Genomic DNA, 13,017 nt, shown 5'->3' on the forward strand with positions numbered 1-13,017 from the left:
ATTTACAGTAGATTGTAATTTGAAAAGCGGCCAAATGCTGAGTGCATCTCAATATGTTTCCCAAATTTACTTTACTTTGAATATAATTAACTTCAGGGTCTATAACTTGCTCTGCCAGTACCAGCATTGCTGCCAATATTAACAGGGTCTTTTTACAGGTCAGGGTAATTATAAGCAGCATACCAGTCTCAAATGAGCTAATAAAGATAGCAAGGAATTATAGCAAAACCCAAGCACAATGTTACTTGTCAGGTAACCTCTATGTCATGGGAATACCTTAATAATATTTGCATTATAGTGAGCAAGTTAGTACTTTTTAGAGTGAGGATCCTTTTTTTTTTCTTTCTTTTTTGTTACTTACCATACTTCCTTATGGGTACGATACTGACTAAGCATCCTGGCATCTATACCAGGATGATGGTTCACCAGAACATTTCTCGTGGTACAAAGCTGTATGAAATGCCTAACCTTGAGATGCCTTGGGGGTTTGCAAGTGAGATCAAAAAAGAAATTCCCCCACCCCTGAGAAGTCCATAGATAAGAAATGAGAAAGATGTATCATTTGCAAGACAGGCAAAAAAGAAACCTGTAGATCAGTGAAGGAAACATTTTTCTGGTGAGAGATAGTTAAGGATTTTAAGTAAGAAAGTCATATTGACAATCAGCTGAAGTATTTGTTCTGGAGTGCTCATGCAGATGCTTATGAGCCTCTGAGCGTTTCAGACCTTACCAAGAACCTCCAAACTTGACCCTGAAGCATGCAGGCTCTGCATCTCAGCAGGGCTTTCATGCTGCTCATAGAGAGTGCTTTGCTTTTTCAGCTGATGTTTCTGAGTTTCTTGAGCTTTCAAAATATTGCTTCTGTGTTTAAGGGTTTTCATTACATTTTTTGCATCTGCGTCTCTGGAAGGTTGATGTGAGTGAGAGTAGACTTCACCATAAGCTTCTGCCATGGCCCATTCATGCAGCTACGTAATTCTGTAATATAGTAGATACAATGTTATCATATGATAACTAATTTTTTAACTTCTAGATATAGTTATCATATTATAAGATTGTATTAACTGTATTATAGAATTATAACTGTTGTATATAGAATCCAAAAAATATATGAAGCAATGACAGTACTTGGGAAAGTTTGCCTCAGACTCAAGAAAACTCCATGGAAACTCTTGTCATCAAGCTTGGCTGGTTTGTAATTTGCTTACTATACAGAAACATGCTAATACAATTTACCTTCAGGAGGGTTTTTTTTGTTTTAATGAAGTCAATGGTTGAGGTGGAACTTTGGAAGTCTCAGAATGAAAATCTGGAAGACCTGATCTGTGTCCCATTTGTTCTGTTAGGAAATTTGGAAAAGTACTGGTCAATGTATTTGAACTGGAAAGGCTATTCAGACTGCTGAGCAGGCTGGTGCCTGGATTTGCCTCTTGCTTCCTAAGTGTTGGGAATGAGAGTCTGCTGCCTCATTCCTGGGGTGAGCTGGGAGACTTTTCTAGGGAGTCAGGTCACAAGTCTCATATCTGTGGTGACATGTTGCATTGTGCATCAGAGTAAGAGTAGAAAGGACAGAGAGGGGAGACCAGTAACACAAAACATAAAAGTTAGTTAATTTTACAAGCCTATGTGCTATAATGTTGTTCTTGTGGCATTGTTAACCCAGGAAGACAGGTGAGCGTTATTTATCTATAAATATGAAACAAAATCTGATGCCGTTAACTGCAGGTTAATGAGGTTACTAACCAAACATTTGCGTCTTAACCTGGGAGTTGTTTCCTTTTCCACTGTCACCTTTGTAATATCTATGTAACTGAAATCTATGCATGTCTAACAGGACCTAGTTCTGCCTTCATTTGTCCTGGCTTTAACTTCATTGATCTCAGGGATTATGCCACTCAGTATAAGCAATAACTGTGTTGCAGCCTCTTTAAGTGATTTCAAAGTGAGAGTTAAAAAGTGAAATGATACAGAGCGAGGGTGAGCTTTTATGTGTTCATGCATGTGTCACATTAAGGCTGGCAGGTCTTCGGTGCTGTTTCTGTAGTGGCTTCCAATAAAATGGGTTTGCTCTGTCAGATGGAAAGTAAAGTTGACATTTTGTTGAGTCTGAGGCAGAGTCTTCCAAGTATCTTACTGTCTGCTGAGGTTTATATGTCTGCAAGGTACTGCTAACAGATGTTGTTGCTTCTGAGAGCTCTGAAAACAAGAGGTGCATTTCTATAATTAATAATAGAAAAATTCCTTTTTAATTTTAATGATGTCAGAAAATATCCAGTCCATCTTGCTTTGTGAACCAGCTCCTGGTAGCTACTGAAAAATAGAAAGAAAACTCCAGCTTGCTTTATTTCCAATGGATGTACCATGTTACTCTTTATTCATTAGGCTCTGTTTTCATGCAAGTTCATGAAATATAATCGGTGGGTGATAGGTACCTTACTGCCTGAAGGCCACTTTGATTCCAGTGTTTTAGTGTTACCCTTCTGCCACTGTATATTGCAAGTACTTGAGGAAGATACAACTATGGTGCAGGTAAACTGTAAGATTTTTTTGACATTCTTAATGATCCCTAGGAAGCGGAATTCCAAATTTGCAGTTGCTTGCTTTTCACGTAGTGTTATCATCAGTTACCCTGCCAGGAGAAGGAATACAAAGTTTCAGAGTTTCTGGTTCCAGAGATTGTTTGATGCTTTGCTTTGGCTTCCTGCTGCATGCTGGCATGTCATCTTTCCTGTATCTCTGTGGTCTTGCTGTCTATCATTGGTGTTAACAGGGAACTCATTTTAGAATTGGTTAAACTGTCTGCCAGCTTGGGACCTTGGCTCAAAAATGGTGCATTGCTGGACCAAGGGAAAGTGCAGTACCAAACAAATTAAAACTAAAAGTATACTTCATCCTTCCAGGTTAGATTTGAACTTAGCCTTCATTTTGGTGTGTGTATTGTTATATATCTTGGAGGATTAATTAAATATGGCTATACTTCTGTAGTAGAGATTAGTTACACTTCAGATTTATACAAGGTGAAAGCTGTCCTGCTTGGAGCTCTCACAAGGGAGGAGGGCTACTGCCAAGCTTTTAAGCCACCTTGGCACACTCGTGAGTCTGGGCTGCTCCGTTGAGGTCCCTGGCGTAACACTGACCTGAAGCCCCAGCAGGGCTCTGGGACCCGTTAAGCTATGGGCGATGTGCTCCAGCAGACAACCACCTAAAATTTCTGTGGATAACGAGAGGACTCTGTAACACAGGGGGTCCCTGTTGGAGGCAGGACAAGGGAATATTTGCTTTTATATACATGTCTAGACACAATAGTTTTTTCTCAGTCTGTTAAGATAAGAATCTTATTGATGACAGATCTGTGTCAAAGCTGGTGTTCTACCACGAGTTTTAGAGAACTTTATAATGGGTGGCCTTTGTAATGTTAAACAGAGTCTGGCTGTAGCTTTGTATGAAGGAGTTCAGCTTGGGCAGAAAATGGCAGTCAAGCAGAACAGGCAAAAGTGGCTTTTAATCATTGGGGCACAGGTATAGCTTTGTTGGATTAAGTGCAAGCCTGAGGGAAAAATAATGATGGGCAGAGAGAAGTATCATTAAGTATCAAAAATGGTCATTTAGAGAGAGCCTTCCAAGGAATTTACATTCATGGCCAAACCCTCCAGCTCCAGAAGGCGGTGGAGGAGTGAGATATGAGTCATCAAGTCTACATTGGCTTTGGATAAAAAATAAGAATTTAGATTTGAGATAAGGGAAGCAGAAGAACAGAGGAAAGATTTTCAAGGTGTCTGTTTAGAATATGGTGGCTCCAGATAGGGAGCTGGATCACCAGCTCTCTGGCTAGCCTTAGACCTAGAAGTGAGAGCTTACCTATAGAACAGTTACTACTCGAAATTAGGGCATTTTTCGTCAAAGCTAATAAAGGTTGTGTGAAAGCAACAAGCATTTGAAGCAAAACCCAGGACTTCATGGTATACTCTAGCATATCTCTCTGGTGTCCTGCATGAGAATCGGTAAGCAACTAGACGGGTATTAATTCATTAAGTATATTGCTGTTTCATGTTAGCTTTAGTTATTACCTTTTGTTTCTGATTTGTTACCCAAAAGTATATCTCTGTGTCTAGTCTAAATACATTTTTTAAAGCCCTTGTGCTGGCCTAGTGCTGAAGAAGAGGCTGAATGAGCCAGCAAATAGCTGGCAGATAGTGGGTGCTGTATTTTCATGCTAGAGGGATATGCAGCACCTCTGTGGGACTTGTGCCTTCTAATGAGTAAGTATACAGCCCCAGGCTTTGAAGATCAGTGTGAAGCTGGTACTGTCAAGTAATGGGAGTTTGGGAGGAATTTCTTCTGACAGCAACAATATGGTGCTTCTTCTGACTGCAATATGACCCTTATGATGGTCCCGAGTAGTCTGACAGTCTGCAGGCTGTCTTAGGCAAGAGGAGGGCTGATGGCTTTGTCACAAAATCATTGTTACCTCTGATAGATGAAATTTTGAAAGAAGCCGGATTATAAGATCGAAAGCAATCAAAAGGAATCTGGTTTAACAGAGCTCAGATCATAGGTTAAACCTAGAGACTGTGCTCTGAACTTCAGTTCTGAGGGACAACCCAACCTTGAGGATGGGACAGTTGTGGCAGGAACACAGAGATATTTTTGACAAGTAGAAAAACTCAAGTTCTGGTACTATCTTGTAAGCAAGATTAACTTTCTTGATGAGCTGACACATTGTCAAACTGTAGAGGCTACAATCCAGAATAAAGCAAAATTAATAAAAGGATATTGATCAGTCGTGAAGTCATGCTGCTACAGGACGTGACCATCTTCTTGAATGAAAGAAATATGCTTTTAGAGTGCATGCTGCTGATGGAAAGAACTTAACTGGGAGTTTTGTTTTACCAATGACTACCAAGTAAACAGAAAAACTCATTTAATGGATTTGTGATAAAAGGTGTTGTGTCTTCATTCAAGTACCAGTGAGGTTTCATTCAATTGCTGTCTAATGTTGCACTAATATAAAAAGAAAGAATACTGCAAAATTCAGCAAAGATACTAAAATTTAGATCCTTAATACAGCCATCTTCTCAATCATGTTTCACACAAAATACTCAAGTAGAATTTCAGTAAGAAATTATTTTGTGACTAGGAGCATCATTTATACAACTTCACATAGTTGGACTCAAGACTCCTGGCAGTCTGAAGTAGCAAAAACCTCTATAAAAATGGGCCAACTTGTCCTAAAGATGGACTGAATGCCAAGGAACAGGAACATCAGATTAGTGCAGCTTGGTCTCTTAATGCATTTTTTTTATGCTGTTAACTGACGTCTAAGAATGCACCAGTGCTGGCTAAAGCTTTTCTTGTGGCTGTGGCATTTCTAGGAGCATTCTGTAGTGTCTAATGAAAGGTATGTCCTCATGATGTAGTCTGTCCCTCAGCAGGGACACTGATGGGTATCTCTTCTTGCCAGGATGTTGTTTTCATGAAGTTTGGGGGAACTTAGTAGGTTTCCCACCCCTACTGTACTGTCTGGAACCAGCCAGTAGGTCCAAAAGTTACTGTTGGTTGGGCAGACAGACACAAACTGTTACACACCTTTTCCAGGGTGATCACATATGTCTTGCTGGTGTGTGGAATTAGCCTAAAAATAACATGTAATAGTGAAGAGGTAACTTACATTAATGGTTGCTGGGAAATGCGGTATAAATGACAGATACAGCAGCTGGCTGGAAAATGTTGGTTTAGCGATATTGTCTGGGTTAACATTAAAATATTGTGCACTTTTTTCCACCATTATATTTGCTTCTTTGAATTATGCGTCTAAATTACCCATTGATTATAGCAGCTATTGGTTAGCTTTTGTATAAGCTATAGGAAACCTTTTCCCTTTCCAACCAGCAGGGCCAGCAGGCTATCCATGCTGGCGGTGCTTTAAGAGTCAGGCTCTTTCTAAAGAATGGCACAGTCTACAAGATGTTTGGCCATGCCCCTCTGTGAGATGAGCTGTGCAATTCCCATGCACCCTCTATTACCCTTTCCTATTCTGAATGAGTTTTCTTTGCTTAAATGCCACAATTATCTTGATGAGTTCCTGGCTCGGACTGGCTATTCTAGTATTTCCTATCGGCCTTTAGAAGAAAATGTAAATGGCTGTTCTTAGTATTGTAAATAAACATTTTTAATAAAGTTTATGAACATGCAAAATGGCTTTCAAAATGAAAGTAATTTGTATTGTCACAGTGCAGGTATCGCGTTTATTGACAGAGGCTGGTCAACTGTGAAAATTTGGTTAAAAAAGGTTAAAATCAGTAGGTAATTCAAAATAGAGGGGGTTTGCATTTTTTAAAACATTGCAAAATTCTGCTAGTTTGTTAATAATTCAGGGAAATACGGATAGGTGAGAAAGAGTACTCCACTGCTCAGAACTGCACCCTTCATGGGGATCAGGAATAGATCCAGCTTTTCACCCCACCAAAACATTCCAAAATGTTTTTGGAAATGCCTCACATTCTTGCAGGTTTTAGCAAGCTTTCTTAATCGCGTCTTACTGTGTCTTACATCTTCTAGGCAAACTTTTGCAACACTGAATTGGCAAGTCACAGATGGATTCAAAAGTAGTTGGCAGAACCAATTGTCCAGAGGTGAAGGACCTCTGTATTTTGGCATATTCCTTGACAGCTTGTGGAAGGTCTTCTGCAGATTGTTTGGTATTTCCAGTATTGCCCATGTATAAAGCATAAAATTATCCTAGTGACAGGGAAAAAGGGGTAGAGATTCCGTATAAGGAGAATTCTCTCCAGTGTAGGTAGGAAGTGAATTAGTCTTTGCTCTAAATGCAGTTTAACCTGTGCTAATAGTAAAAAATGTCTCCATTTATCCTCAAAGCCAAGGAAGTCTGGCCCTGAGAAAGTGCCTTCAAATTAATCACACTGTGTTATGTAATGGCTATAAAACCATCAGTCCATTTGGTGTCTGTTAACAGGTTCCCCTGTAATTGCTGTGCAGTTTTCTAGGAGAGAAGAAATTGTAAGTTTGTTGTTAATCAGAAGTGAAGTTTGATGTGTTCTAAAACGATATTCAGGTTTCCAACGACAATGCCAGTCTGTCATATAAAGAGATGATTATATTTTTAATTAGCTTGATTGTAGCCGGCACAGGTATTGTCAGCAGTAATGAAAAATCTGTCTTAAACATTGACGTTGCTGAGAACCTTTGAGTGTCCAAGTTACCCGTTCTCTGAAAATTGCTGTAATTGTTGTGTTTTCATCTTTCTGTAAAGGATCCCAACTATGGGAAGGATAGTTTTTAAGCTGACCTTGGGTTCTCCATATACATGACAACAGCTTGGATGAGTTTTCTGCTGCTTAGCCCCATTGTGGCCCCCAAGTCACCTGCTTTCAAACACTGCTAAATTAAACTTGTTCCTCTCTCGCTGTCTTCTAAGAAAGTGCCATGATTTGTACATATTTCTGATCTCATCTCTTCCATTTCTTTGCCAAACGCTCCACTTCCACCATAGTTTTTAATTCCCCGCTAGCACTTGCTTTTTTGTCACATTTGTCCACCAATGGGCTGATAACTTTGGCTTCATGGGAGTGATGGAGATGAGAGCCAGAAGTGAGTCCCGTATGTCCTCAGACACACAGCCTGGTCACCAAACTGATTCACATTGCAGAACAGGTTAATTAGAGTTAAAGACTCTGCACTCTCTTACATTTAGCATATGCCTTCCTGCTCAGAGTGGGGGTGATCTGACATTAACTTTTCTGTTCATGGTTTGTCAGTAGTCACATGTCATTTATGACTTGTGTGGATGAGCTGAGACTCTTTACCATTGGTATTTACTGTCATCCCATGGCTTAACAAAACCAGAATAATGAAAAATCACATTAAAAAGCAGCGAGGAATTTTTAGTAAAGCATCAAACTATCAAGACAAATATTGTCCTGATGCCTACCTTTGCTTTAAGCAGACAGCTGTCTATGTGCTTTATCTGACTCAGGATTTATACAACCCAGTGTCATTTTAGTCCCTTGTTGTTGGAAAATACATTTTTAAACTTGAATTTAAAAATAATTAACTCCACCAATGCACTGAGAAGAAAGGAGGAAAGCTACAGAGGCTTATCAAGTAACCCTGCAGCGTAAATTATGAAGTGGCCAGCCCCTGTTCTGTCCTTTTGAAACAGAATGTTGTATTTGAAGAGAAGTTTATGAGTAGTGTTGTTGGCAGGCTGGCTGCCTCCTGAGCTGTCCGGGGGCAAGCAGGGTGCTCCTGGGTGATGCGCAAGGTCCTTGGATGCATGGATGTGCTTACTGTTCACTTCTGGGGCTGCAAACAGACTGTAACACAAAACTCTGCTCTTGAAGGGTAAATGACGTGAGAAAACACAATGGGTAAAGCCTTTTCAATGGCAGAGCCATCACTGATTTCAGCAGAGAGAATTTTACTCTGACTTGTGTCATCTTTCATTTATTTTTATGAGTGGGCATGCTTGACAAAATGATAAACAAGATCAGAAAGAAGCTCTTGGGGTCTCACAGGCCACCAACCTGCTCCAGCTGCTATCCTGGGCCAGGTACAAAATGACTCTTACGTATGTAGCATTTTCTAGAAATTCCCTATGTGCTGCCCCTAACCAGAGCAAAGAAATATGGACTTATCTGTATTATTTCCATTAAACTTTATCTATAATGACTTTGCTCTTACTACATCCTTTAAACATGGAGTTGACTTCAGAAAGGGAGACATCCTCCTTATTGCTGTACACATGTGGGAATACAGTTTTTAAAACCTGCTCTTTGAAAAACTTGGTATACCCCAGTCAAAGCTGGCTGCATTTTTAGTCTTCTTTTTTTTTTTTTTTTTTTAATTCTAAAATTACTGGTTCAACCTCTCCGCTCCAGAATGCCATAGACAGATTTTATTTAGTGGTTTATCTGAGTTTCTAAATTACATGCAGGACGTGATGCCACATGTTTTCTCTTCAATAACTACTTCATTTTTGCCTTGTTCTCCCCTTCTGTTTTCTGGTGTGGAGGTAACACCTGCTTTGTGTATCTGCTGAATACTTTGTCACTTGGTTTATGGCTAATCGGATCTGATGAAGGGCTCTGCCTCTCTTATGCCAGATTTGGCTCAGACTTCCAAGCTAATTGCACAGGTGATTCGAAGGATGTATTTTCTTTTGAACAGAGATATTCTTTATCACATTAGATTTTTCCAACTTCATCCTTTATAACGAGTAGCATAAAATTAAGCCAATACAGCCTTTTTTTTTAATTGCTTTAGATGTGTCTATGTTGATTCAGGAGCTCTTTATTTATAAATAATTTCAAGATAAATATTCACTGAATATCTTATGTTTTGAGCTGACTGTATAATTTAAAGCATACTATGTTAATCCTAGGAGTCGTTACATTATACTAATACTGTAAAGCTGAAAATACACTGCCAGAGAACAGACAGGTGGAATAAATGTGCTGTGAAATGTAAATGTGAATTGTATAGACTCCTGTTACTCTCTTTTTAGCAAAGATTATGATAAAGCTTATCTTAATTGTAACTAAGCCATTTATAACAACTAATAGCTGGAAGTTAAAGCAATACAAATTCCATTTAGGAGTATGATGTCCTGAAGGGCGTATGGGGGAAGGCTCACTCAATAGCTAGCCTACATCTTTCACCGTTTTCCTTGACACTGGCTGCTGGGCACATAAGAGATGTGATACAAGCCTAAATGGAACTTCTGTTCTAGCCTAAGGTAGCTGTTCTTATGAATTAAAGAAAGCATGATTTTAAAAAAGCTGATGACCACTGATGAAGAAAAAAATTACTCAGGAATATGGTGGTTTTATTCCCAGAGCTTTGCTTTCACATTTATAATAAAATCTGAAACCAGGTCAGTTTTATGCTTCCTTTTTTTTTTTTTTTTTTTGCTTATGTGGAGGCAGATATTTTTCACACATCTGCCTTTTTTGGTGCTAAGTTCTATAAATCTGAATTAATTTAGCAGCAGGTTAATATTTTAGTGGCTGTATCTGTACAGTCTGTTGTGGGTTGCTCAGTCTCTCTGTTTCTGATGGTCTGAAGCCTGTGACTGGTACTGGGGGCTGCTGTAGCTGAACTAGTACAGCTTTGCAGGGCTTGGGCTCTGGGTCTGCCAGCACCATCACTGGAACTGGGGTGCCGTTTGCCAGGGCAAGGACAAAAGTTGCTTGCATGTGCCTGCTGTATGTTGTGTGGTTTCACCCACAGACAGCCAGGAAAAGCCTCTGTACCTGAGGAAGGAACCCTGATTAAACAAATCTGGACTTTGTTTGCTAAAGAACCTTCTGTACACTAGCAAACTCTTACTTATTTTATTTATTACCTTTTTCAATGTAACATTTACCACAATTGCTTAATATACTAATAACTGTTAATTTTTTTCCTAAAAGGAAGGGACTTTTTTCTTTCCAGGAGAAGTATTTTCCCCAATTTTGCACACATGATATTTAGTGTCCTTTGCTGCCTGGTCGCTGCAAATTCTTAAAAAAAGTCAGGCTGTAAACAGTTCTGTTTCCATGCAGTGTGAGCACAGGGGAACTTCAGAGTTTGAAATTGCATCTGCAGGGATCTAGACTCCTTCCCCTCCTTCTCTCCATCCCTCCTCTCAAGAAACTCAAGTTCTGATCCCTATTACATCTTTGCATGGGATTACATGGACTGCAAGAAACAGAATTTGATGAATGGTTCTTAAGGTGTGCATTACAGCTGCCAATGACTGGAAAGAAGGGTAATATCCTAGACCAAGGAGAGATAACTGAGTTTGAGATTTATTTTTTTTTTTCATTTTCAAGTTTTGGACTGGTCAGTGACAATAAAATAAAAGTTACAGACCTTTATTTGGTGTGAATATTGGATGTGTGTGAAAGGATCCTCAGTTACAACATTTATTTTAATGCAGAACAAATACATAAGCATGTGACACATTTTATATGAATAATTTGTTCAGTGGCAATGCATTATGGATGTGGTACTAGAGGTGCTGCAGTGTTCGCTGAATACAGTAGAAGCTGCTACTTTTCTTTCTTGCCTTCGAAAAGAAAAGGCAGTCTCTATAGCAGCATGTATCTTCCTGTTACAAAGCAAGAAGCCAGAAAGGTGGAACAGAATTTTCCCCTGAAAAATTCTTTTTACTACTTTAACTGCTGTTTTGCGCCTGTTTAAAGAGGTTTTGCTGTCACTAGACTTGCACACACGCTCATCCCACTTTGATTTCTCCTGTCCTCTGTCCTTTCAACAGTCACATTTCTGTAGGGTGAAGATGGGGCATGAAAAAAAAGTGGTTTGTGCCGCCTTTTTCAGTTTTTTCTTGCTTTCATGTTTACACAAAGGCTGAATAAATTTTCAGTGTTCTTACATGCCGGTTACCTGCTTATTAATCGTTTTCCAATAGCACCCCAGGCCCGCACTGCATGCACAGCCATCAGATTGGCAAAGGTGGAGAAAAGAGGATGCCATCTGGGGGACTGAGGCAAAGAAAAGCAAAATGGCTTTCCTAATGTCAGGCAGAATTATGTCACAAAGGTGAAACTTGAGATAAAATGAGTTTTTCTGAAGTGTCAGTGCGGGCTGTTCTCTCCTGTTGTGCGTTTGATTTTTGAAACTCAGAAAACCTGTCCTCTGCATCTCCCTCCCCGTGGCAGGCAGTTAGAGATTGAAGCATAGTCTAAGGTCACAAACAAGTGAAATGGAAGGAAGTGCGAGGACGGAGGGTGTTTTGGTTAAATCATTCAGTTGCTCACTGAGGAACTAGAAGTGTCTGGTTCCTATTCATGGAGGCATGTTGGTATAGGTACACCTATGCTATAGATACCACCGTACTGATGGGAAAGTCATCTAGTACAGTAGCCTACTTTGATCTGATAAAATGAAATAAGCTATGTTGGGGGAAAATAGTTTTATCAGTCTTTCTGCCTTATGTTGCTGAACTGTTACTTCCCTCTGTTCTAGGCAGAGTCTTACTTGTTGTACAGAAATGGTCTGACAGTAGATGTTCTGTCACTGTATTATTTGCTGTGCTTGCCCTGATGTCAAAATTAAGCAAAAGTGAAGTTGAGTTAAACCTTGTTACGCGTTACTTCCTCGAAAAAGGAGGAGAGAGCTTAGAAGTATGGGGCTCCCATTGGTGTAGGTTTGCTCTCTTTCACCTCGGTCAGATTTAAGTCTGCAGACATTTTCTCTAACCAGCTGTTGGCTTTGTTTTGGTTGGGTCAGTCTCCACTCTGGTATGGTTGCCATTGGAGGGGGGCACCAGCATTTGCTGCCTGCAGAAGGTTGGTGGCTTGGTTGTGGATGGCCACATTCCTCCTCATGTAGCATGAGCTCCAGCCTTCTGAAACCCACCTGCTGTGCTGGGGAAAAGCGCTGGAAACTCTTCAGGAAAAAACACAACTTGCTGTTTGTTGGTGATGAACAACAGGGAAAAAAAGCTGGAGTGATATATGGCTGTGGAAAAAGTCACTGAGAAAGTACTGTCAGATGGAAGGGGTGCCTCTTTATTCTTAGAAGTCTGCTCATGGTACCTTGCAATGTTTTTATGATTGAATGTACTTCTGAGTATACAGTTGTATGATCATCTGCATGACTTTTCTTTTTTCTTTTCTCACAGTGCATGCCAATTAAAGGCCTCGGATTTGTGCTCGGAGCCTACAAATGTATTTGCAAGGCTGGTTTCTATCATCCCAACATCTTCTCAGTGAGCAGCTTTCAGAGTAAGTGCCTTTGCTTGAGTTTACAAAAACAAACAAACAAACAACAAAAAATCAAAACAGACCTAGCATTAATAATGCAGGCTTCCTTTTTATCCTCATCAGGGTTATATAGTAAAATCCCAGTGGTTTGCAACTCTTGGATTATATAATCACTTAAGGAGTTCTAGCCCTTTGGTTTGTCATTCACGATACTCTTGAGGATCCTGTAAAACATACCCATTTGAAGAATATTTGATTTGTAAATAAATTTTAAAACAGGAAAAGAAGT

General features: G+C 39.7%; 1 protein-coding gene across 2 annotated transcripts in view; it reads left to right on the plus strand.

The window, feature by feature from the left end:
* GPR158 (G protein-coupled receptor 158) overlaps window positions 1-13,017 on the plus strand; it is a 209,335-nt gene that overhangs the window by 76,652 nt on the left and 119,666 nt on the right. For both annotated transcript variants that reach the window (XM_040592584.1, XM_040592585.1), the window contains exon 3: window positions 12,647-12,749. In XM_040592584.1, the coding sequence (XP_040448518.1) occupies window positions 12,647-12,749 (103 nt within the window). The remainder of the gene's footprint in view (window positions 1-12,646; window positions 12,750-13,017) is intronic.

Source organism: Falco naumanni, chromosome 4 (assembly GCF_017639655.2).
Source record: "Falco naumanni isolate bFalNau1 chromosome 4, bFalNau1.pat, whole genome shotgun sequence".
Lineage (NCBI taxonomy): Eukaryota > Metazoa > Chordata > Aves > Falconiformes > Falconidae > Falco > Falco naumanni.